Here is a 21,368-nt window from a genome sequence, read left to right as displayed (position 1 = left end):
TCGAAGCGCGGGTAAGCTTTGGCGTTGCTGATGCTCATTTCGTGACATCAGTCTTGTGGTGATTCGAGTTGAACTGCTTCCCATCTTTCGTCCCCAGTCTGGAGAAAGAACCCGGGACATGAAGCTTGGGCACTCGGAAGCTGGATGAGAGCTATCCGAGCGAGTCATGATTCACGTGATAGCGCGCCTCCCTGACTCTGCGCTGACGCATCTGCTCGACGCAGCACGTCGACCGACTGGCGGCGTTCCTGTCAACCACAAACGCGTTGCTGCCTTGACAAGCGCAGGCAACAAGGTCCTCTTTGAACTGGACACAAACCAACAAAAATGCGCGACGCGCCGGCCTTGCTCTCGCCCTGATTTGTTTCTTCAGTTTCTCCAGCGCTAGTGCGTCAAGATGGCGGACAAGGAAGCTATCGTTTACATTGTCGATGTCGCCAAGTCCATGGGCGAGGCGCGTGGGGGAAGAGAAGAGTCGGATCTGGACTGGTGTATGCGATATGTCTGGGATAAGATTACGACGACGGTGAGTGCAAAGATATCATCACGTGGAATGCTTTCTGATGAGAGAAATCCAGGTTTCGACGGCGCGCAAGACGCTGCATATTGGCGTCGTTGGCCTCAGGACTGACGGTCGGTTGCCCTTGGACTAGTGCGGACCACGAAGTTGACGAGATCTAGAAACCGTGCACCTTCTGGACAATGAAGAGGGCTACGAGCACATCTCCACCCTGCAGCCGCTCGGCCAGATCCTCATGCCCGAGGTGCGCGAGCTGCGCGACAAGATTCGGCCCAGCAACACCAACAAGGGCGATGCCATTTCTGCGCTCGTTGTCGCCATGGAGATGATATCCAAGCACTGCCGCCAGCTCAAGTACATCCGCCGCATTGTACTCATCACCAACGGCCGCGGGAGCCTGGATCCGGACGACCTGGGTCACATTACGCAAAAGCTCAAGGACGACAACGTCGACCTCGTCGTGCTTGGCGTCGATTTTGACGATCCAGATTACGGCGTCAAGGAAGAAGACAAAGACCCCGACAAGGCCACGAATGAAGAGATTCTCCGCCAGTTTGCCGAGGACTGCGGCGGCATGTTTGGCACCATGGCGCAGGCGATTGATGAGCTGGATATCCCACGCGTCAAGCCTGTCAAACCTGTTCCTTCGTACAGAGGTCCATTGGCGTTGGGAACTGGCGAGAATGCCATGGAGATTCCCGTCGAGCGATATCCTAGGATTATGGTGGCGAGGCCGCCGACTGCGAGTTCGTATGTTCATAGGTCAGACCTTGCTCCGGGCGAGTCTTCCCAGGCTCAGTCTTCTCAAGCCCAGTCTTTTCAGGCCGGGCCGTTTAATGCCGAGTCTTCACGAGCTGGAACTTCTCATGCGGAATCTTCTCATGCCGGGGCTTCTCGCGCCCAGCCTTCCTCCGCCGCTCCTGTCGAAAGTCGTAGCTGGCCACAGCAGACAGATCCAGACAGCCTCGCTGCAGTCAAATCAGCCACGACCTATCATGTCGATGAAGAAGGCGCGCCAGGTGGAAAGCGTGATGTGGATCAACAAGACCTCTCGAAAGGCTACAACTACGGAAGGACAGCCGTTCCAATCAGCGAGTCCGAAATGGACATTGTAGAACTCGTGACAGAGGCCTGCCTCGACCTCATCGGCTTCGTTCCGGCGGATAAGTTTGATCGCTACATGCAAATGTCCCGTACCAACATCATCGTTGCTCAAAAGGCAAACGACAAGGCCAGCATGGCGCTTTCGTCCTTCGTTCACGCCTTGTACGAACTCGACACGTTTGCTATTGCGCGGTTTGTACCCAAGGACATGAAACCGCCCGTCATACTTCTGCTGGCGCCTGAGATTCACGCGGATTACGAGTGTCTTATTGATTGCGAGCTCCCATTTGCAGAGGACATGCGTGGTTACCGCTTCCCGCCTTTAGACCGCGTTGTCACGATATCGGGAAAGACGATTGAAAAGCATCGCAACCTCCCCAATGAAGACCTCATGGAGGCTATGAGCGACTATGTGGATAGCATGGATCTGTCACAAGCTGGAAGAGACGAAGAAGGGTATTTATTCTTCCCAGTCATCACCAAGACTTTCTAACTCTGCCAGAAACCCCGCCGAATATGCTCAGTTCGAAGACATTTACTCTCCCGTCCTCCACCGTATACAACAAGCGATCCGCTGGCGTGCCGTCCGTCCAATGGACGAACTACCTCCTCCCCCAGAAATTCTCACCCGCTACATGCAGCCTCCCGAACACGTCCTCAAGCCAGCGGCAGCCAAGCTCGACACGCTCATCAAGGCAGCAGACGTCAAGCGTGTGCCACCCAAGCAAAAGGGCCGTAAGCGCACGCGCGAATTCGAAAAGCCCCTCTCTGGACTCAACGTCGAAGCCTTGCTCGGCGGCACTCGACTCAAGCGCGTCAAAATTACCCCCGAAAACGCCATTCCGGAATTCAAGCAGGCCTTGATGGCGGTGGACGACCCTGCCGCCATCAAGGGCATAACAGACCAACTAGCTCAAGTCATTCACGCTTACATCAAAGACTCGATGGGATGCAGCGGCTACGGAAGGGCAGTGGAGGCGATACGGGTATTCAAGGAGGAGATGGTGGAGCTGGAAGAGCCGCGCATCTTCAACGACTTTTTGAGGGGGTTGAAGGAGCGCATCACGAATGAAGAACTCGGAATGAACCGAAGAGAGATGTGGTATCTGGCCAAGGCGAATCGGTTAGGCTTGATCGACAAGCGCGTGAGCGAAGTGAGCGATGTCACCGAGGACGAGGCAAAGGCGGTAAGTTTTGCCTTCCCATCTGCTCTGCGTGAAATGATTTCACTGACCGTCCACGCACAGTTCATGTCGTCGAGATGATCGAGCTGCCATGGAATTGCCATGCGTTGCACTGCACAGGGCGGCCAGCTCACCCGCCGGCCCTTGCATGGCCCAAAAATCAAAGCAATACCCTTCTTGCGTTCTGTCTTTTGCCTTCCACCGATGCTGCCAGCCTGCCACCTATGTATCCCACCATGTGCACCCGCCCCGTCCTATCCCCATCCACCACACATCGCACACTTCAACCACCTCTCCTTCCACAGCGTGCACACGGCGACCGCAACTGCGCTTGCAAGCAATCTCCCGCCTGCCTGCAACGCCTCCCGCAGCCTGGTTACCGCCTCTTTGATTGGCAATAACTCCGTCCACGAGGTAATACCCGTCGTGTTGGGTCCCCGTCACACCAACCTATGTACCCAACCCTTCCTGATTCCTGCGCTGCAATAAAAATTTCCTCAATCTCTTCCCTGCCGTTTGTGCAGCCCCTTGTGCCACCGCTGCCTGTCGCCCGTTGTCGGCGCCTGCCTGTTGGCTGTTGGCTGTTGGATACATACGCCGTAGTTACGCATTTGGTCGGTGCGCTGCTGCTGCTGCTGCTGCTGGCTTGGTGCTTGCTTGGTTGGGTTTTGGCGGCACAGGGCCCACCCGCCCGGCTAGAGTTGCGTAGGTTGGCCTGCCTCGTCGGCCCTTTTGGAGCTGCGGTGGACGTCGCTGTGCTACTGCTGCTGCTGCTGTGTCTGCGGAGGTAAGGGACATATTAAAGTGACGTTGTGCAACGCTGCACGCGGAGAGGGGAGCACAGGCCACAGGCTCGACAGTCGACAGGGCAGATGCAGCGCTTGTGAGGGTGGGTTGCTTGGCAATGGCAATGGCAATGGCAACTCGGGGCGTAGGCGAGAGGGGTAGGTAGGGTCAAGGGGCGGGAAGGAGCGGGAGTAGTGGATTTGGGGATTTACGCAATTTCATGGAGGTGAGTGGTGCATCTTCCAATGGCGGCACAGCAGTACATTGGGATAATTACTTGAGGACGAGGTTTTTCTCGACGTCGACCGATTGAAAGCTCTATTGGCCACGCTTTTCGTATCTTCAAAATGAATGCCTGTGTCCTCTGGCCGCGGGGCGCTTGAATGCTCCCCGTACACACGCACGCACTCAACTTGATCAGCAACCGGGATGGGTCAAGTTTCCGGACGCTTGACAATGTTGATTTGCGTGCAATGTCAGAGGAACGTGGAGGTATTATGGGACGCGCGTATTTCGGAGCTCTGAGGATGGACATGGAGAACACTTGAAGTTCTCGAAAAAATAACCAATTCAAACATGGGAATTCAGCTGATATTCTTCGAAGCCATCAAGCTCCTGCTACCTTCAACCGCGCCTTCACTCCCTCTTTTCTCGGGCCAGGAGCACACACAATTGTAAAGTTGTGGTAGTCTCGACTCGGATCAACGTCTATTCCCTCGATCGCCTCGAACTTTTGCAGCATCCTCACAATCACGTAGCCCGCTTCGGTGAGAGCGAATTGTTGTCCAATGCAAATCCTCGGGCCGCCGTTGAACGGAGCGTAATTCCAGCCGGGCCTCCTCTTCTCCCACCGCTCAGGCACAAACTCGTTAGCATCCTCGCCCCACAGGTCATGTCGCCGGTGCAACACGTGCGTCGAAAAGTTTACTTCAGTTCCGGCCGGTACGAAGACAGGATCTGTGCCATCAGGACCGCCACCTGTTGGAAGATTCGTATCGCGGACAGCACAACGGCTGTTGAATGGGACGATCGAATGCAGTCGCAACGTCTCGTTCATGACGTGTTGGAGATACGAGCAACCTTTCAGCTTTTCGAACGTAATCTCGTTCTGTTCTTCCCGATACGGCCCAAAGGTTTCAATCACAACGCTGCGGAGCTTCTCGAATACGCGCGGATTCCGGATTAGGCAGTAAAACGACCAGCTCATGAGCGACGCGGTCGTGTCGCGGCCGGCGGCGAGCAATCCCAGGACATGCTCGCGGACCTCGGCGCGGTCTGAACAGCGCGAGACCAAGGTGTTGAGAAAGTCGTACTTTTTGTTGTGTCCTTTTTCACGCTCTGCTGCGGCCTCAGCCATGGCCTTGTCGACAAACTTGTGCAAAGTTTTGAGGCAACGCTCGAGCTCTTTGTTTCCATACAGCCAGTAAAAGCTCCTCAGACGCATGCGAATTCCCAGAAGCTGCTGCACGCGCTCAAACGCCGCGTGGAAGTTGTTGTCCTCTTCGCGTCCGCGGAGTTTGCTGAGCAGCGAGTGCGTGCTCTTTCCCAGGAACAGTTCGGTCGACGAGTCGATGGTCAAGCTGGGGAACAGAGCGGCGAGATTGACAGGGCCCGTCCAACCATCGCCACCAACGGGCATGCATTGCAACATGAGGCGAAAGTGCTGCTCCAGCAACGCCAGATCAGACACGTTTTCTCGCGAGAAGATGGGCCTCACGACCTCGCGCGCCGCATGCCACGCCTGGCCATCGACAGCAAAGATACTGCGGCCGAGGACACGCTTCAAATTCGTCCGCCGCGCCGCGCCCATGATGAAGTCGTTGAACTGCGTCGCCAGCACCGCCTGCACGTTCTTTGGCTCCGCCGTGATGAGGTTCTCGGTGCCCAAGATGCGGATGCGCCACGTGTAGCGCGGACCCATGGCGTTGAAGCGGGCGACGACGAAATCCGGCGTCCGCTGCTCGCGGTCGGCGCGCAGCCCTGCGAGCACCATGTCGATTCCCAGTGGCCATTTGGTGGGTTCGACGGGTACGGGGCCGCAGCCGAGCGCTTTGGCTTTGCGGTGGATGCGAAGTCTGCGCACTATCCGGTCGATGAGGTTGACGACCAGCAGTGCCAGAAGTGCCAGTGGCACTAGAGTCTGGACCTTGCTCGAGAGCATCGTTAGTGGTATTTTGCGAATTTGGGGGTGGTTCTGCTGGCCCCTGGCGCCATACTTTATTATACGCGAACGACGGCGCACTGTCTCGAGCGCCTCTTTGGCAGCGTGCCCTTTTCCTGGTTTGACATTGGCCTATCTTTCGGCCCGAGCTGACTCAAGACTTGGTCCATACGAGGATTTGGGCCAAGTTTATGAGGCCTTGTCGTTCGTTCTTTGTCGTCCTCCGCACTCAGGCGTACTTCTCTAGCCATCTACTGTTCCGGACTCGAATTGCGGAAGAAAATTCAAGTAAAGAGCAACTTGTACTCCGAGGCTTGGTACCAAATGTCGGAGCATGCACGAGAGGCTGAAACGTCTATATCGTAGAGCGTCCGTACAGGGAGCATTCAAGCACCTTGCGCATGTCAATTTAGAATGTGACGAAGTCCTCATGACATTTCCAGGGAGCATTCAAACACTTCAACCCGAAAATACACGGGGAATAAGTAGCTATGTTGCACGACTTTGCTACTAAGCCTCGCTTTCACAGCTGAGGAATATCTTGCCCTATTGGCATCACTGTCGCGGACGGAAATTTACCATCAGTGGCAACTTTTCCCACACGATATAGGTCCCTTGTTTCTCCCACCATGGCTCGTTTGGATACGCGAGTTCCATGTCAAAGTTGAGAATCAGCTTTGCCAGAATCATGCGCATCTCAGCATACGCCAAACTGCATGAATTAGCGATGGGCACATTGTGCGCAAAAGATGTGGAATCGAACTCACCTCTTTCCGATACAATTTCTCGGGCCGTAAGAGAACGGCTGCGTCGCCGCCCGATCATCGTTCGCAAACTCGGATCCAGGCGGCAGCTCCAGCCATCGCTCTGGAATGAACTCGGACGCCCTGTTAAAGTTCCACGGCATGTGTCCCACACTGAACTGGTGGACGCCGACGGCAGTGCCCGCCGGGACCCACTTACCGTCGATCTCGTCGCCTCCCTGAGGCACAAATCGGGGCAAAGTTGAAGGTGCAGGAGGGTAGAGACGCATGCTCTCGTCGATACAAGCCGTCAGGTATTTGAGGGTGCTCGTCGACTGCATGGTGATTTCTTCGTCAGAAGCGAAAGCACCTCGTACCTCTTCGACCAGCTTCTGCATCTTTTCTGGGTTGCGAAGAAGGAAGTTGGCCGTAGCGGAGAGACCACTGGCGCCCGTACCGCTGCCCGCCACAATGAAGCTACTCGCCATGATGACTAGCTCCAGGTTCGACAGCTGCTCCGTCTTGTTCTCAACAATGTAGGACATGAAGTCCTTGCCCGGGTTCTTCTTGGCAAGCCGTTGATTTACCTTGGCCGATGTGAGCTCGATGTGCTTTTGCCGGGCCTGTACAGTGTACTTGGGGGCCAGCCAGTTCATGAAGTCGAAGAAGCCATAGTATATGGCAAATTGGAACCACACAATCGACTTAGCTCGTGTTCCAATTACCTGAAGCCAGGGCTGGTTGGCGTTGTCGAGACAGCCAGCAGGCTGGCCGAATGCGAGATCTGAACTTCGTTAGTGTTGCTCGAATCGACAGTTCCCAGAGGATCTTACCGGAAATTACGTCAAAAGTCGTCAGGCTGAACCACTTGACCACATCTTGAGGGCCCTCGTAGCACCTCTTCTTGAGCTGTTGGACCAGATTCGTCGAGTGCGACTGCAGATAGCCCTCCTGGTCCCTCAACGCACGCTCTGAAAACGCCGGCGCAATGGCACGCCGCAGTCTTGAATGGCGGTTTTGATCTTCTGTCACAATGCCCTTTATTCCATTGATTGAAGGGGGCGCCAAGCCGCGGCCGTCAAGAGCTTTGCTGAACTCAGGCGTCCGCTGCCCATAAATCTTTTTCCAAGCGGTGCTCGTCGTGTAGCTCAGCTCGTCCGGCGCGATACGTACGACCGGCCCATATTGCTGATGCAGCTCCCGCAATCGCCACGCCAGTCGCCCGTGCAGGTTTACCCAATTCCATGGTATTCTTGATATCGCCCACAGCTTGGGGCCTGGGTATTTTCGAAGAGGGTGGAGGTAGATGTTGTAGATGACGGATCCGACAACATAGAGGGCGAGCTGCACGAGGAGTTGTCAGCTTCCAAGCACATCAAATTCGGCCAGATTTAGTCCTCTCACCAGGGCAAATGTTGCCAGTACTGCCTTTCCGATTGTCCAATTGGACAGGATGGTTTTGAAGTCAACATCAGCCATCTTGCCTGGCTACGGTATATCTTCCCAGCAACAGATGGAGGCAACGGCCGGGCAAAATTGCAGTAGGTAAGCAGCTTCTCCCGCTTTATGAGAGGCCTCCTCCTGACCCAAAAGTCAATTCGGCCTCATGCAAACCCCCGAGCCCACCTCTTCGTCTCTAGGACAATCTCACTACACCACGCACGGCATCCTCGGACCTAGGCGCCCTGACGGCCGTAAAGGGAGGGGAGCTGTCCCACGGCGAGTCCGCACGACCCTGATAGTCCATCGCCATAGCTCCTTGTGCCTGACTAGTCCGTCGACCTATGGGAATGCGATCTCGTCCACGTTTTCCAATATCCAGGTTCTCATTGACCGGCTGGCTGGCGATTGAGAGCAAGATACGACTCGCTCCATTCAGACCTGGTCGCAGCAAGTGGCCTGACGACGAGGGACATGCGAGTAAGTCTTGCGCGCAGCATACGGACTCGCAATAGCCGCATCAACCAACCAACCAAACGGTTCCTCGGCTAGCACCCCGCGGCAGGAGCAACAACGTGGTGCTGAGTCGATCTGAGACCCACACGCCTGGTCTGAGGTTCAGCCTCTTGCCTCAGGCGGCCTGGCGCCAGCGCACGCCGGCCCGGTCAAGCAACCGCCTGTGTCCCCTTTTGGAAGCTGCCAGGGTCGCGCGGTGGTCGTCCTCCGAAGCTTATTCTCGGATGCTGCCGATTGAATGACACAGGGTCTACGGCCCTTTTCGCGGGGTTCAGGGATCCTGGGCGCGAGCGCGAGACGAATTTCGCGCGTCATAGCCAATCAGTCGCGCTCGTGGACGGTTTGGATGGAAGCTCGCGTGGCAGCTGCTTTGTCGAGACTCGAGAGAATGGGCGACAGCTTGCTCGTTGGGTGTATGTAATCAAATTCTACATTGGCAAAGCGCCGAGCCTGTCTACCGCGTGCACGACAACTCCCCGTTCTCAATTCCATCCATTCAACTGCTAAGAGCTTTATTGCTTCTTATCACAGTGGACCATGCAACAACATGAAGCGCCAAGTCCAGATTTTTCGCCGATGTCGTGTGGCTCGGCGCATGAGAATTATTCTTCACCAAGTTCAGATTTGTAGGCCTAGGGAGTGCTCAAGTGCCTGCGCACCCAAAGACTTGGACATTTGAGCTCGAACTTTCATGACGACAAGGAGCATTCGAGCATCCCCACCCTGCTTTGGAGCTGACATTCCCTTTGCGTCCGCCTACTATTCACCCTCACATGAGCGGCTGGTACCAGCAAAAGACGTTGTCCGGATCGTAGAGCCTCTTCAAGGCTTGGAGCTTCTCCAACCTCCATGGCTCATATCCGTATAGTGCTTCGGGCGGATCTCGCATCGTCGACGTGGTGTTGCCGTAGTTGACATACTGCTGCAGCCGGCCGTACCCGGAAACTTCGATAAATGTCTTCTTCCATTTGTCGAGGTGGGTCTCGAAGGCTTCGCGATCTTGCATGTCGACTGGAGTCGCCGTCATCATCCTGTTTCGTCAGCTCTTCACTGTCGCTTGATCGCGTGCATGAAAGCTTACAGGAAATGATTTGAGCCCCAACGCCAAGGGAAGGCGCTGGAGTCGTCTGGAAACTCCCTTGTCCGATGTTGTGCCAGACACTCAAACATGGCGCCAAACCATCCTTTGCCCGCCCACTTCTCATTCATCTCCTTGACACTCTCAAAGAAAGCCCGCGTTGTTTTCAAGTCGAAACTCTTCACACTCACTGCTCCCATCATCTTGTTTGGAGCAAACTTCCACACCTCGGGCCGAGACAGTGCTTTGTTTTGGCCTCCGTATGTTTCCCACGGAAGGTCGGCCCAAGTGCAACTGACCTTTCCACTGTTCAGTACCGGATTCAAGGCTTCAAATCTCTGGACCCATGGAGCGGCGGCGTCAGGTTGGGCGGACCAAACGAGGTTGATGAGGATCAAGTGCTGCATCCTGTGAGCTCAACTGCGATAACAAATCTGGAAGCACCCTACCTTGTGTCCGCCAGCACTTTCTCTCCTCCAAAGCACAAAAATGGACAGTTCCGGCGGCATGATTTCGTGGACTTGGTTCAGCGTCTCAAATACCGCCTCGCATTGGTCCAACTTGTACTCCAGGTCCCACGAATGATGCAGCCCACCACTTTCCTGTGGGTACACCTTGAATGTGGCTTCCAGCGCAATCGCAAAATTGTGACCAGCGCCACGAATGGCCCAGAAGAGATCGGGATGTGACTCCTTCGAAGCGACGACGACTGAGCCGTCTGCAAGGACCAACCTGCACGACACCATGTTGTCATTGAGGTAGCCGTACTTGCCTTGTAGTCGCCCAAGACCGGCACCAAACGCTACTCCAATAACACCAGTCGTTGGGCAAGAGCCAACCGTCACTTCCATGCCGACTCCTTGAAGGAATTTCGCAAAGTCGTCTGTGATCACGCCTCCTCCCACTGTCGCTTGTTGCTTGTCTGCGTCGAAAGTCATGTGATTGATTGATCGCATGTCGATGAGAATGCCGTTTTGGAGCCTCCTCATGGTCGTCGTCACGCAGTGATGTCCCGAGCGAACAGAGAAGCCGATACTCCTCGATCTTGCGAATCGAACAGTCTCGACGATATCTTGCTCGCACGTCGGCTTGACCGCAGCGAAGTACGTCTGTTCAGAGTCAGTCCAAGGCTCAGGCGAGTCTCTTTCAAGCTCTTCATGCTCACCGGTCGTTCATACTCCGTGAAGCGCAAATTCGAGCTCTCATACTCGTCTGACGACGGGAAAGCAATTGCTGCCTTTGGAGAGAGCTTCGGGCCCAGCTTGGACTGGAGCTCTTCTTTCTGCGCCTCCAGCTCCGACAATTGGGGTGTAACACTGCCCATGGCTCTGTTCGTATCAATTTCTTGCGACGAGAATTTCCAAGGTGGACTCTGTCCCGTGAGGTCGAGCAATGCCGATTCCTTTACCTGGACTTCTCCATCGTCGGACCATCCGAAGGTGAGCTCCCCGCCTGTCAATCACACAAGGAGCTATATCCACCCGGCACATCGTGCACCAAGCCTCGTGGTGTTCAACAAGAGTCCAGGCCTCGTGTGCCTTGACTTGGCATTTCCCCCTCGTTGGTGTTCCTGAATATCGCAACGCCGAGGACACGATTGCCCCTTTTGTCGACAAGAGACAATGTGCTCCAACGCAGCAATCTCATTGGTCGCTTCGAAACACACCGAAGACGCGGAGGCCGTGACGTGGGTGGTAAGCGAAGCTTAGTCGGGCCTTCCCGGTTGGTGCTTCATCCGGGTTGCTCGAGACGGAAGACGACACTACAACAACTTCCGAAAAGCCACCGCGTTAGCTTTGGGTACGATTCCAACGACCTGGAAACTAAAATTGTCTACTGCAGGTAATCTTATCCATAAGCATATGCTTCAAAAAGTCTGATGATATCACAGGGCTGAAGTTTAAGCGTACGACCAACTTCAGATAGAAGACATCAAAGACAATATTGGTATTGCAGACATTAACAAAGATGATAGTCAGGGTCTCTCCACAGTGGAACACGTCCCACGCGATATTCGATCTTGCGCTTCAAGGATGACGGAGATCACACCGTCAGGACCATGGTTGATCATTCCTCCCGTAACTGATTCAATAAGGCAGTCCTTTTTCGTGGAAAATCAGAGTGCCAAGATTGAATTTCTACGAATCATGATGGCTAGAGTGCGACGTGCATTCTTTGCCAGTGTTTTCCGGAGCTACCCAACAGTGAAAGTCGGCAAGTGATGTCAGCCTACTACGGGAGACGTCCGAAGCGGCTTTCACTTCACCTGCATGGTTGTTTTTGGACAACAATTCAGCACATTTTTGCAGACCCTAGGGGCTTCAATATCTATGAAGATTACCTGGAAAGTCTCCCATGGTACCGTCAGACACGGATATCGGGCTGTCTTTCGTCCGAAACTCACCAGCAAATGATGGTCGGCGATAGCAGAGTGTCGATGGAGTACTCCGAGTCAATGTCCACACGCATAGCTCTGGTCCGCTTCGAGGCTGCTACAGGTCAATCTATCAGTGTCTCCGGGGAGCATTCGTATGGGCCCACACCAGTTACTTTCCCATTTCAGCAGTTCAGGCACACACTACGCTCTGACCTCTCTACATCCGCTGGCCTGAATGGAACAGCCCACTATTCCTCCCCAGGTTGCCTTTGCGAGCGGCAGTTGATCAGTCCCTTTGCGTCGGAGGGTGCACCATGCCGCCATTCTGCCTAACGGACACTTCTGCTACGCTGCGACTCGCGAGCTACTCCGCTGGCTGATTCGTACCATCCCAATGCTCAAACACGCGTGGGTCTCGTTCTTGTGCAATTGGACAGCGTCACGATTCCAACCGTCAGGCCAGGGACGGACTTCGCTTCGAGCAATGAGCGGCAACGTTTGTGGCTTGTCATAGCTCCTCCTGCGGCTTTGCCTGGGCTTTCCACATGCAGCTCTTCAATTATCAACCACAGGGAGTATTAAAGTCCCATGTACGCATCCTACTGCTTCTTTTCAGGAATCAACTTACCTCTGATACCCCCTACCAGACCCATTCACCATGCATGCCCCTATCTCCTCCCAAACTTCCACTTCCCAGCCGATCGCCATCGTCGGCATCGCGCTCAGAGCGCCAGGGGAAGGCTCTGACCCGGAACGTTTCTGGCAGATGTTGCTGAACGGTCGCTCAGCCAGAACTGAGATTCCCAAGGACCGCTACAATGTTGATGGCTTCTACCACCCTAGCCCCGACAGACTGGGAAGCATCCAGCCTCGGTGAGTCCATCTTGAGGCACTATTTGGTGTGACAATCCTTGTTGACATAGAACTTCCAGGCATGCACACTTTTTGAACCAAGACTTCAAGGCTTTTGATGCACCCTTCTTTTCCATTACGCCCAAGGAGGCCAAGGCCATGGATCCCACACATCGCATGCTGCTTGAAGCTACCTACGAGGGTTTCGAGAATGCTGGCATGAGCTTGCAGGACGTCGCTGGAACACGCACGTCCACTTACATCGGAACCTTCACCTCTGACTTCAGTGGCCTTCACTCTCGGGATAACGATGGTCCCTCAATTTATCGTGAGTTCTATGACTGTTATGGACGACAGGAAGTGATCAGCTAACTTCATCAAGATGCTACGGGCATGTCCTCCTCGCTGGCATCGAACAGATTGGCTTGGTTCTACAATCTGCGTGGTCCTTCTATGACGATCGACACTGCTTGCAGCTCGAGTTTGATGGCATTCCATCTTGCTTGTCAGAGCATCCGGACTGGGGAGGCGGAGATGGTACGTACAGGGAGCATTCGTGCAGCTGAACCAAGTGCTAATGATCCTGTAGAGCGTGGTCGGAGGTGCAAACCTCATGTTTGGCCCGGACATGAGTATCCTTTTGGGTGCCGCAAAGATTCTTTCCCCTGACGGAAAGTCTCAGATGTGGGACCACAAGGCCAATGGCTTCTCTAGAGGCGAGGGCTTCGGCATCACCATCTTGAAGCCTCTTGACGCCGCCCTGAGGGATGGTGACACAATTCGTGCGGTGGTTCTTGCTTCGGCAGCAAACGAAGACGGACGCACACCCGGAATTTCCCTGCCAAATAGCGAGGCGCAACGAGAACTCATCCGAACTGCATACCAACAAGCCGGTGTTGATCCCACGGAGACGGGTTACGTCGAAGCCCACGGCACTGGTAGGTCACCCAATGACTCAAGACGGACTTCAAGAATTGACGCCCTGCAGGTACGCAAGCCGGTGACCCTCTGGAAGCCAAGGCTATCCTCAGCACTATTGGTAAAAACCGGAAGAATGACCTGTATGTTGGTTCAGTCAAGACCAACATCGGTCACCTTGAGGGTGCAGCAGGTGTTGCGGGAGTGATCAAAGCCGCTCTGGTTGTTGAGCGAGGACTGATTCCTCAGAATCTCTGGTATGTACTCGCGTCAAATAGTGGGGAATCCAACTAATTTTGTCACCAGGTTTGAGAAATTGAACTCCCAGATCGAACTTCCTGAGAACGTCAAGATCCCCCTGACTCTCACCGAATGGCCCCATGATGGTCCAAGGAGAGCTAGCATTAACTCTTTTGGCTTTGGTGGCGCCAACACGCACGTTGTGCTTGAAGATGCTGCCTCTTATCTGGCCAGAAATGGTCTTTCGGGCCGCCATGCCTCTGCTGTCAAGGCCGCACCCCAGGTCAATGGTAATAGCATGAATGGCCATGTTCAGCAGAAGATGCCGAAGCTCTTTCCCTTGTCCTCCAATGACCAAGACGGCGTCAAGAGAATGGTGAAGCGTCTCAGTGAATACCTCGAAATTAAGCAGCTTGGTCACGATGCCAGGTTCCTAGACAACCTGGCCTACACTCTGGCTAAGAAGCGAACCTCCCTTCCGTACAAGTCTTTTGCTGTGGCAACGGATGTCGGTTCCTTGATCAGCAATCTCGAGAGCATTCCAGCTGCCACCCGTTCATCCGACTCGAATAGCCCCAGAATGGCGTTCGCTTTTACTGGCCAGGGTGCCCAGTGGTTTACCATGGGCAAGGGTCTCACCGTTTTCAAAGCGTTTTCTGACAGCCTGTTGTCGTCTCAGAGCATTCTCTACGCTTTGGGATGTCCATGGAACTTGATCGAGGAGCTCAACCGTCCCGAGAGCGTTAGCCGGCTCCACCTCGCCGAGTTCAGCCAGCCCGCTTGCACCGCCCTCCAGGTTGCTCTTGTCGATCTGCTGAGGAGCTGGAACATCCGTCCAGTCGCAGTCGTTGGCCACTCGAGTGGAGAGATCGCCGCTGCCTACTGCGCTGGTGCAATTTCAAAGGAGGCCGCTGTCAAGATTGCTTGGCTCAGGGGTCAATTCGCTGGCTCTGTTGGCCAGAAATACCTCAAGGGTGCCATGATGGCTGTCAGCGCTGGCGGAGACTCCATGAAGGCTCGTCTTGAACAGCTTACTCGCGGCAAGGCTGTTGTTGCTTGCCACAACAGTCCCAAGGCTTGCACCATTTCCGGTGATGAGCCTGCAGTGGATGAGCTTTACGAGTCCCTGAAGGCTGAAAACATCAACTGTACCAAGCTGCAGGTCGAGGTCGCCTATCACTCGCCTCACATGGCGGTCTTCAAAGATGCTTACCTCTATGCCCTTCAAAACCTTGGGACTCCCTGCTGCAAGGACACCATTGCCATGTTTTCGTCGGTTACCGGAGAGCTCATCGCACCCGAGGAGCTCAGCGCTTCGTACTGGGTCGACAACCTGGTTTCTCCTGTCAACTTCACCACAGCCGTCCGTTCTTTGCTCCACTACTCAAAGGAGACGAAGAAGTCGCATGACCGTACGGCTTTCGCGAGCGCCTTCGTCGAAGTCGGTCCGCACTCCGCCCTGAGGTCTTACCTCCTGGATATTTTCAGGACAGAGGATCGTTTTAGCGACTTGTCGTACACCACGATGTTGAGGAGAAAGTATGACGGAGTCCAGACCGCGCTTCAAGCCATGGGTGAGCTCTGGACGAAGGGATGTGCTGTTGACTTGAGCGCCATCAACGAAACGCCCTCCGACGTCTCCATGCTCGTTGATCTTCCTCCTTACGCATGGAATCATTCTTTGACTTTCTGGGAAGAATCGCACATCAGCCGCGGATACCGTCTGCGCGAAAAGCCCCGCATGGACTTGATTGGATACCCCGTCCCAGGCTGCACCGAGCCAACTTGGAGAAATTTCCTGAGGTGCGGTGAGAACCCCTGGATCCGTGAACACAAGGTCCAAGGCGACATTCTCTACCCTGGCGCAGGTATGGTCGTCATGGCTATTGAAGGCGCTCGTCAAATCGCAGACCCCAACGAAGAGATCCACGGGTACGAATTGCGCGACGTTGCCATCACCAACGCGCTGCGTGTTCCTGACGACGAGAAGGGAGTTGAGGTCATGGTCAACTTCCACCCGCGGAGAACCGGCACCAAGGCTGCGCCTTCGGCCACTCTGAACGAGTTCACTGTCTCATCTTGGTCCAAGGACAGCAACCAGTGGACGGTCCACGCCAGAGGTCTCATTTCGGTCACCTACAAGTCTTCGATGTCTCCTGCTATGCAGCGTGAGATGACACTTGAGAACGAGCGGTACAAGGAGTCCTTCTTGGAGGCCAGGGAAAAATGCCCCACTCCTGCCAGGAGCTTCCTCTACGACACCGTCGAGACCATTGGCATGCACTACGGAAAGACTTTCCGCAACATGTCGGAGCTTTGGGCAGGTGACAGCGCCAGCTACGGTGTCATCACTGTTCCGGACACCAAGTCAGTCATGCCTGAAGGCTTCGAGTACCCCTGCGTCATCCACCCGGCCACTTTGGACTCTGTTCTCCACTTGCTCTTCCCGTCGATCAGCGGCGCTGAGCAGTCCCTGAACGAGGCAGTCGTCCCCTTCTCCTTTGACCGCATCTTTGTCTCTGCCGAGATCCCGACAACTCCTGGCACCAAGCTCCACGGCTTCTCCAGTGCTCAAAAGACGAGCTACACCACCTGGATGTCTTCCATTGCGATTTCGACCGAAGATCTTGCCGCTCCACAGATCATCATGGAGGGTCTTGGACTTGCTTCCGTCGGTGCAAGCGAGAACCAGTCGGCAAAGGAGACCAGAGCTCAGTGCTTCGACCAAGTCTGGCATCCAGACGTGGATCTCCTGTCCTCGGCTCAAATCAAGGAGCTCGTCTACAAGAGGACGATTCCGAACCAAGACGATGACTCCGTCCTCGACAAGCTCGAGTACGTCTGCCTGGTTTACATTTACCAGTGTCTTGAGTGGTTCGAGGGCAAGGGCAAGAAGTATGTCCCCCAAGATGGCTTCTGGAAGCTCTTCGTCGAGTGGATGCACGACCGCATCAAGGACTTTCCGCCTCTCTCCAACGACCCCGAGCAGGTCGAGGCTGAGCTGGATGCCGCCAGGAAGCGTATTGTCACTTCCGACAGTGGTGATATCACTCTTCAAATGGTCGATAGAATAGGCCAAGGCTTCCCCAGGATCTTCAGCCGCGACGTAGAGCCCCTGCAACTCATGTTGGAGGGAGATTTGCTGTACACTTTCTACCGCGGCGCTTTTGGAACCAGTTTCAACTCCAACGTTGCTGAGTATGTTGGGTTGCTTGCCGACAAGCACCCCGGCCTCAGCATCATGGAAATTGGTGCTGGCACAGGTATGTTACCCATTCTACGATGCAACCACAGTGGGTCACAAAAGAAATGGCAACTCCAGGGTGGCACACTCGAATGCTCCCTGCAACCATCCTTTCAAGAGCTCAAATGTCCAAGTCTTTGGGGAGCAGGGTGTATGATCACTCTCTGTGCACATCTGTCTTGACTTCCAAATTTGGGCACATGAGTTCAACCCGCCGAACGACCAAGTTGGAGAACGGAACTACAGGGAGCATTCGAACACCCCGCCTGCCCCAGACTTGTCGATTTCTTTTGCAACCCACTATGCAACTGGAACCAATGCTGACAATTTATACAGGTGGTACCACGTACCATGTGCTCGAACGGTTGAGGAATGAGGATGGTTCTTCCAAAGCCACCCGCTACTTCTTCACTGACATCTCCCCCGGTTTCTTGGCCAAGGCCTCGGAACGTTTCTCGAAAGACGCATCCATCATGGAATTCGGCACCTGCAACATCGAGAACGATCCTCTGGAGCAAGGATTCCAGCCTGAGAGTTTCGACCTGATTGTTTGCGCCAACGTCCTCCACGCGACCAAGTCAATCCAAGAGACATTGGCCCACTGCCGGAGCCTTCTCAAGCCTGGCGGTAAGCTCGTCCTCTCCGAAGTCACCATCAAGCGCATCTTCTGTGGCTTCGTCATGGGTCCTCTTCCTGGATGGTGGCTCGGAGAAGACGACAACCCCCCTCGAAAGGGCGGTCCATTGCTCGATTCAGAGGAATGGGACGTCGCCCTCAAGAAGGCAAACTTCAGTGGTGTCGATGTCAACGTAAGGGGAGATTGCGAAACGTCCAAGGAGCCTGTCTCGCTCCTTGTCTCGACCAAGCCGGTGGTCTCCCAGTCGAAGCCCGCGTCCGAATTTGCCATAATCAGCACCGGAACGGCCGCGTCCAACGCTCTTGCTGAGACAATCCAGAAGACATTGCAGTCTCGCGGACTTGCTTCGACTGTCCTCCAGTGGGGTGCGTTTGCTGAGGCCGATGTTGAGGGCAAGTACTGCATTTCTCTTGCCGAGTGGGAGCAGCCCCTTTTGGCCAACATTACCAACGAGGGCTGGGAGAGGTTCCGCCAAGTCATTCTCAACTCCGCTGGCACCTGCTGGATTACCGGCGGTGCCGCCATGGAGACTCCTCAGCCTCACAAGGCCCTCATGGTTGGTCTTTCTCGCGCTATCCGTAACGAGAACGCTGTTATCCTTGCAAACCTCGACATCGACACGCCCGACGCAATCAACCCAGAGGCATCTGCTGCTGCAATTCTTGCACTCGCTCTGGACCACAGCCGTGGCGAGAGCCCGGACGGCGAATACGCCGCACGCGGCACTTCAATCTTTGTGCCTCGCGTCGAAAAGACTCCCAAGGTCGATGCTTCGCTCCGCAAGTACGAGTCGAAGGGCGAGCCAGAGCTTGTCTCGTTCATTGGCTGCGGTAGGCCTCTCAAACTGACCATCAAGACCCCTGGTCTGCTCGACACCTTCCGCTGGGAGGAGGACGAGACCTATCACAAGCCCATGCCCCAGGACTGGATCGAGATCGAGGTCAAGGCTGTCGGTCTCAACTTCAAGGACGTCCTGGTTGCTTTGGGCAACCTCAACGAGAACAAGCTCGGTGTCGATGTCAGTGGTATCGTGACCCGTGTCGGCTCCGCTGTGACCAACCTCAAGCCTGGCGACCGCGTCATGACGGCTTCTTGCGACACCTTCGCCACCTTTGTCCGCTTCCCCAGCCAAGGTGCAATCCGCATGCCTGAGGGTATGAGCTTCGAGGACGCTGCCTCGATGCCTCTGATCTTCTTGACCGCCTACTATGCTCTTGTCACCGCCGGTGGGCTTGTCAAGGGCGAGAAGGTTTTGATCCACGCTGCTGCCGGTGGTGTTGGACAGGCTGCAATCATCCTCGCACAGCACATTGGTGCGGAAATTTTCGCAACTGTCGGCCCTGCCGAAAAGAAGGAGCTCATCATGAAGCAGTACGGCATTCCCGAGGATCACATCTTCAGCAGCCGCGACACCAGCTTCGCCAAGGGTGTCATGAGAGCCACGAACAACCAGGGAGTCGACGTCGTCCTCAACTCTCTGGCTGGAGAGGCTCTCCGCATGTCGTGGCACTGCTTGGCCAAATTTGGTCGCTTCCTGGAGATCGGCAAGGCGGATCTGTTCGCCAACACCGGTCTCGACATGAAGCCGTTCCTTGACAACAAGAGCTACATTGGTGTCAATCTTCTCGATTTCGAGAACAACCCTACTCCCAGGGCTGTCGCTTTGTGGAATGACGTTGCCAAGCTAATTCAGAACGGTGCTCTGAGACCTGTCTCTCCCGTTCAGCTCTTCACGTTTGCTGAAGTTGAGAAGGCTTTCCGCTACATGCAGACCGGAAAGCACATGGGCAAGGTGGTTGTCCGCGTCGACGACAACGACGTTGTTCCCGCCGTTCCTCGCACTCCCAAGGTCGGCGTCTCCTCTGACGCCACGTACATCCTGGCCGGTGGTCTTGGTGGTATCTGCCGTGAGATTGGCCGTTGGCTTGCCGAGAAGGGCGCCGGAAACCTCGTCTTCCTGTCGAGGTCTGCCGCTAGCGGTGAAGACAACATTGCCTTCATCGAAAACTTGCGCAAGACTTACAAGACGAATGCCCTTGCTTTCAACTGCGACGTTGGAAACAGGCAGTCGCTCCAGGCAGTTTTGGACCAGATCAAGCATCTGCCCCCTGTCAAGGGCTGCGTAACTGGTGCCATGGTTCTCAAGGTAAGTCACAGACAAGGAGCATTCGAAGCGCTAGGCACTGACAAGATGGCAGGATACTTTGTTTGACAAGATGACCGCCGACGATCTCCGCATCACTGTCGGTCCCAAGGTCCACGGAACCTGGAACCTCCACGACATGCTCCCCAAGGACCTCGACTTCTTCGTCATGCTCAGCTCGCTTGCCGGAACGATGGGCCACCGCGGCCAGGGCAACTACGGAGCCGGAAACATCTTCCAGGATTACTTCGCCAGCTACCGCCGCTCGCAGGGTCTCCGCGCCATGACCATCGACATCGGCTACCTGCTCAGCGTCGGTTTCGTCGCCGAGCACGACGAGTACGTCGACCACGTCAAGAGCATGGGTCTGAAGGTCATGCACAACTCGGATCTCCACGGTCTGATGGCGACGGCCATGGAGGGCTCCGAAGCGCACCCTGCCCAGGTCATGTGCGGTCTGCCATTCAACGAGTACTCCGAGTCTTGGTACTGGATTCAGGATGGCAGGTTCGCGGCGCTGCTGAACCGCGCCCAAGGATCTGGCGCTGGTTCTGGCTCGACCATTTCTCTCCGCGATGAGCTGTCGCGGTGCTCAGACATGACTGCGGCGGTGGATGTGATTACCGCGGCCATGGTCGAGCGCCTTGCCAAGCTCATGATGGTTCCGGCGAGCGACATTGACGCCAACAAGCCCATGAGCGCGTACGGTGTTGACAGTCTTGTGGCCGTTGAGGTGCGCAACTGGATCTCAAAGGAGATGCAGGTTGAGGTCAGTGTGTTCGAGATCATGGCCAACATTCCACTGATGCAGCTTGCCGCTGATTTGGCCGGTAAGAGCAAGCTGTTGGAGGAGGTGAAATGAGCCTTGATTCTGTAAATTGTTTTGCATCTTGAAGCGGCGTTGAAAGGGCATATTCGGCGTCAGAATTGTTTTTGGTCTTTCTTGTTTTGTCATTTGTAGAGCATAGCGCAGAGTTTCGATATAAAGTTGCTTCTTACGCTTCGAGCCATTATTACGCTTCAAATTTCCAAAAGGACTTGCAGTCAGCTTTTGACAACTCCTTGGTCTCTATTCGTCCAGAAACGGTAATCAAAAACTCGTACTACTGAGTATCAATTGCGGATCGGCCAGACAATCCCAGATCACCGCGGCGTCGAAAATCGTTCCGCGGCAGTGCGCGGCCAGAAGTCCACAACAGCTTCTATTGGCCATTTTAGCAAGATTTGACCCAATGGCTTCTCACGAACGGTCCAAGTGCTCTCCTTTGGGCGTCCTGGCGGACGGGCCGGACCGAATGGTGCGTATATTAGAGCAGTGGAGTCCCTCGACACCTCCTCGTGTCTTTCCTCTGCTTCTCAGACCCACAAAATTTCGAAATTTACATCTAGTCCACTGGCGTTGCGGCGTCTTTTCCTAATCCAGCT

General features: G+C 55.0%; 4 protein-coding genes across 4 annotated transcripts; 2 read left to right on the top strand and 2 right to left on the bottom strand.

Annotated features, from left to right (window-relative positions):
* The first annotated feature begins 163 nt into the window (after positions 1 to 163).
* On the top strand, positions 164 to 3,040 carry BKA78DRAFT_334358 (putative Ku family DNA helicase). Its single transcript, XM_066890192.1, has 5 exons — positions 164 to 526; positions 579 to 633; positions 682 to 2,080; positions 2,127 to 2,811; positions 2,872 to 3,040. Exons 1-5 carry the CDS (start codon positions 398 to 400, stop codon positions 2,887 to 2,889), a joined length of 2,286 nt encoding a protein of 761 aa, XP_066748691.1. The 5' UTR covers positions 164 to 397; the 3' UTR covers positions 2,890 to 3,040.
* Positions 3,041 to 4,201: 1,161 nt separating this feature from the next.
* BKA78DRAFT_348190 (cytochrome P450 71A23) lies at positions 4,202 to 7,977 on the bottom strand (the record flags this gene model as incomplete). The annotated part of the gene is made up of 5 exons (XM_066890592.1): positions 4,202 to 5,740; positions 6,335 to 6,467; positions 6,523 to 7,282; positions 7,332 to 7,842; positions 7,903 to 7,977. 5 exons carry the CDS (start codon positions 7,975 to 7,977, stop codon positions 4,202 to 4,204), a joined length of 3,018 nt encoding a protein of 1,005 aa, XP_066748690.1.
* A 1,246-nt stretch (positions 7,978 to 9,223) lies between these two features.
* BKA78DRAFT_358160 (FAD binding domain-containing protein) lies at positions 9,224 to 10,856 on the bottom strand (the record flags this gene model as incomplete). The annotated part of the gene is made up of 4 exons (XM_066892343.1): positions 9,224 to 9,485; positions 9,536 to 9,933; positions 9,982 to 10,641; positions 10,698 to 10,856. 4 exons carry the CDS (start codon positions 10,854 to 10,856, stop codon positions 9,224 to 9,226), a joined length of 1,479 nt encoding a protein of 492 aa, XP_066748689.1.
* A 1,711-nt stretch (positions 10,857 to 12,567) lies between these two features.
* Positions 12,568 to 20,805, top strand: BKA78DRAFT_290770 (beta-ketoacyl synthase domain-containing protein; the record flags this gene model as incomplete). The annotated part of the gene is made up of 8 exons (XM_066885794.1): positions 12,568 to 12,782; positions 12,833 to 13,089; positions 13,144 to 13,298; positions 13,351 to 13,699; positions 13,750 to 13,936; positions 13,986 to 17,182; positions 17,500 to 19,946; positions 19,999 to 20,805. The coding sequence occupies 8 exons, from the start codon at positions 12,568 to 12,570 to the stop codon at positions 20,803 to 20,805; spliced, it is 7,614 nt and encodes a 2,537-aa protein (XP_066748688.1).
* Between the last annotated feature and the right edge of the window lie 563 nt (positions 20,806 to 21,368).

This window comes from Phyllosticta capitalensis (assembly GCF_038381095.1).
Source record: "Phyllosticta capitalensis strain CBS 128856 chromosome Unknown BKA78scaffold_1, whole genome shotgun sequence".
In the NCBI taxonomy this organism is placed as follows: domain Eukaryota; kingdom Fungi; phylum Ascomycota; class Dothideomycetes; order Botryosphaeriales; family Phyllostictaceae; genus Phyllosticta; species Phyllosticta capitalensis.
The sequence above is the reverse complement of the archived record's forward strand: the minus strand, read 5'-3'. Positions and strand labels throughout refer to the sequence as shown.

Bases quoted from the DNA above. Each gene is read 5' to 3' on its own strand.
- BKA78DRAFT_334358 (XM_066890192.1), top strand. From the start codon at position 398: ATGGCGGACAAGGAAGCTATCGTTTACATTGTCGATGTCGCCAAGTCC. The intron at 527-578 runs GTGAGTGCAAAG...AGAGAAATCCAG, and splicing joins GGGATAAGATTACGACGACG to GTTTCGACGGCGCGCAAGAC. The intron at 2,081-2,126 runs GTATTTATTCTT...TAACTCTGCCAG, and splicing joins GCTGGAAGAGACGAAGAAGG to AAACCCCGCCGAATATGCTC.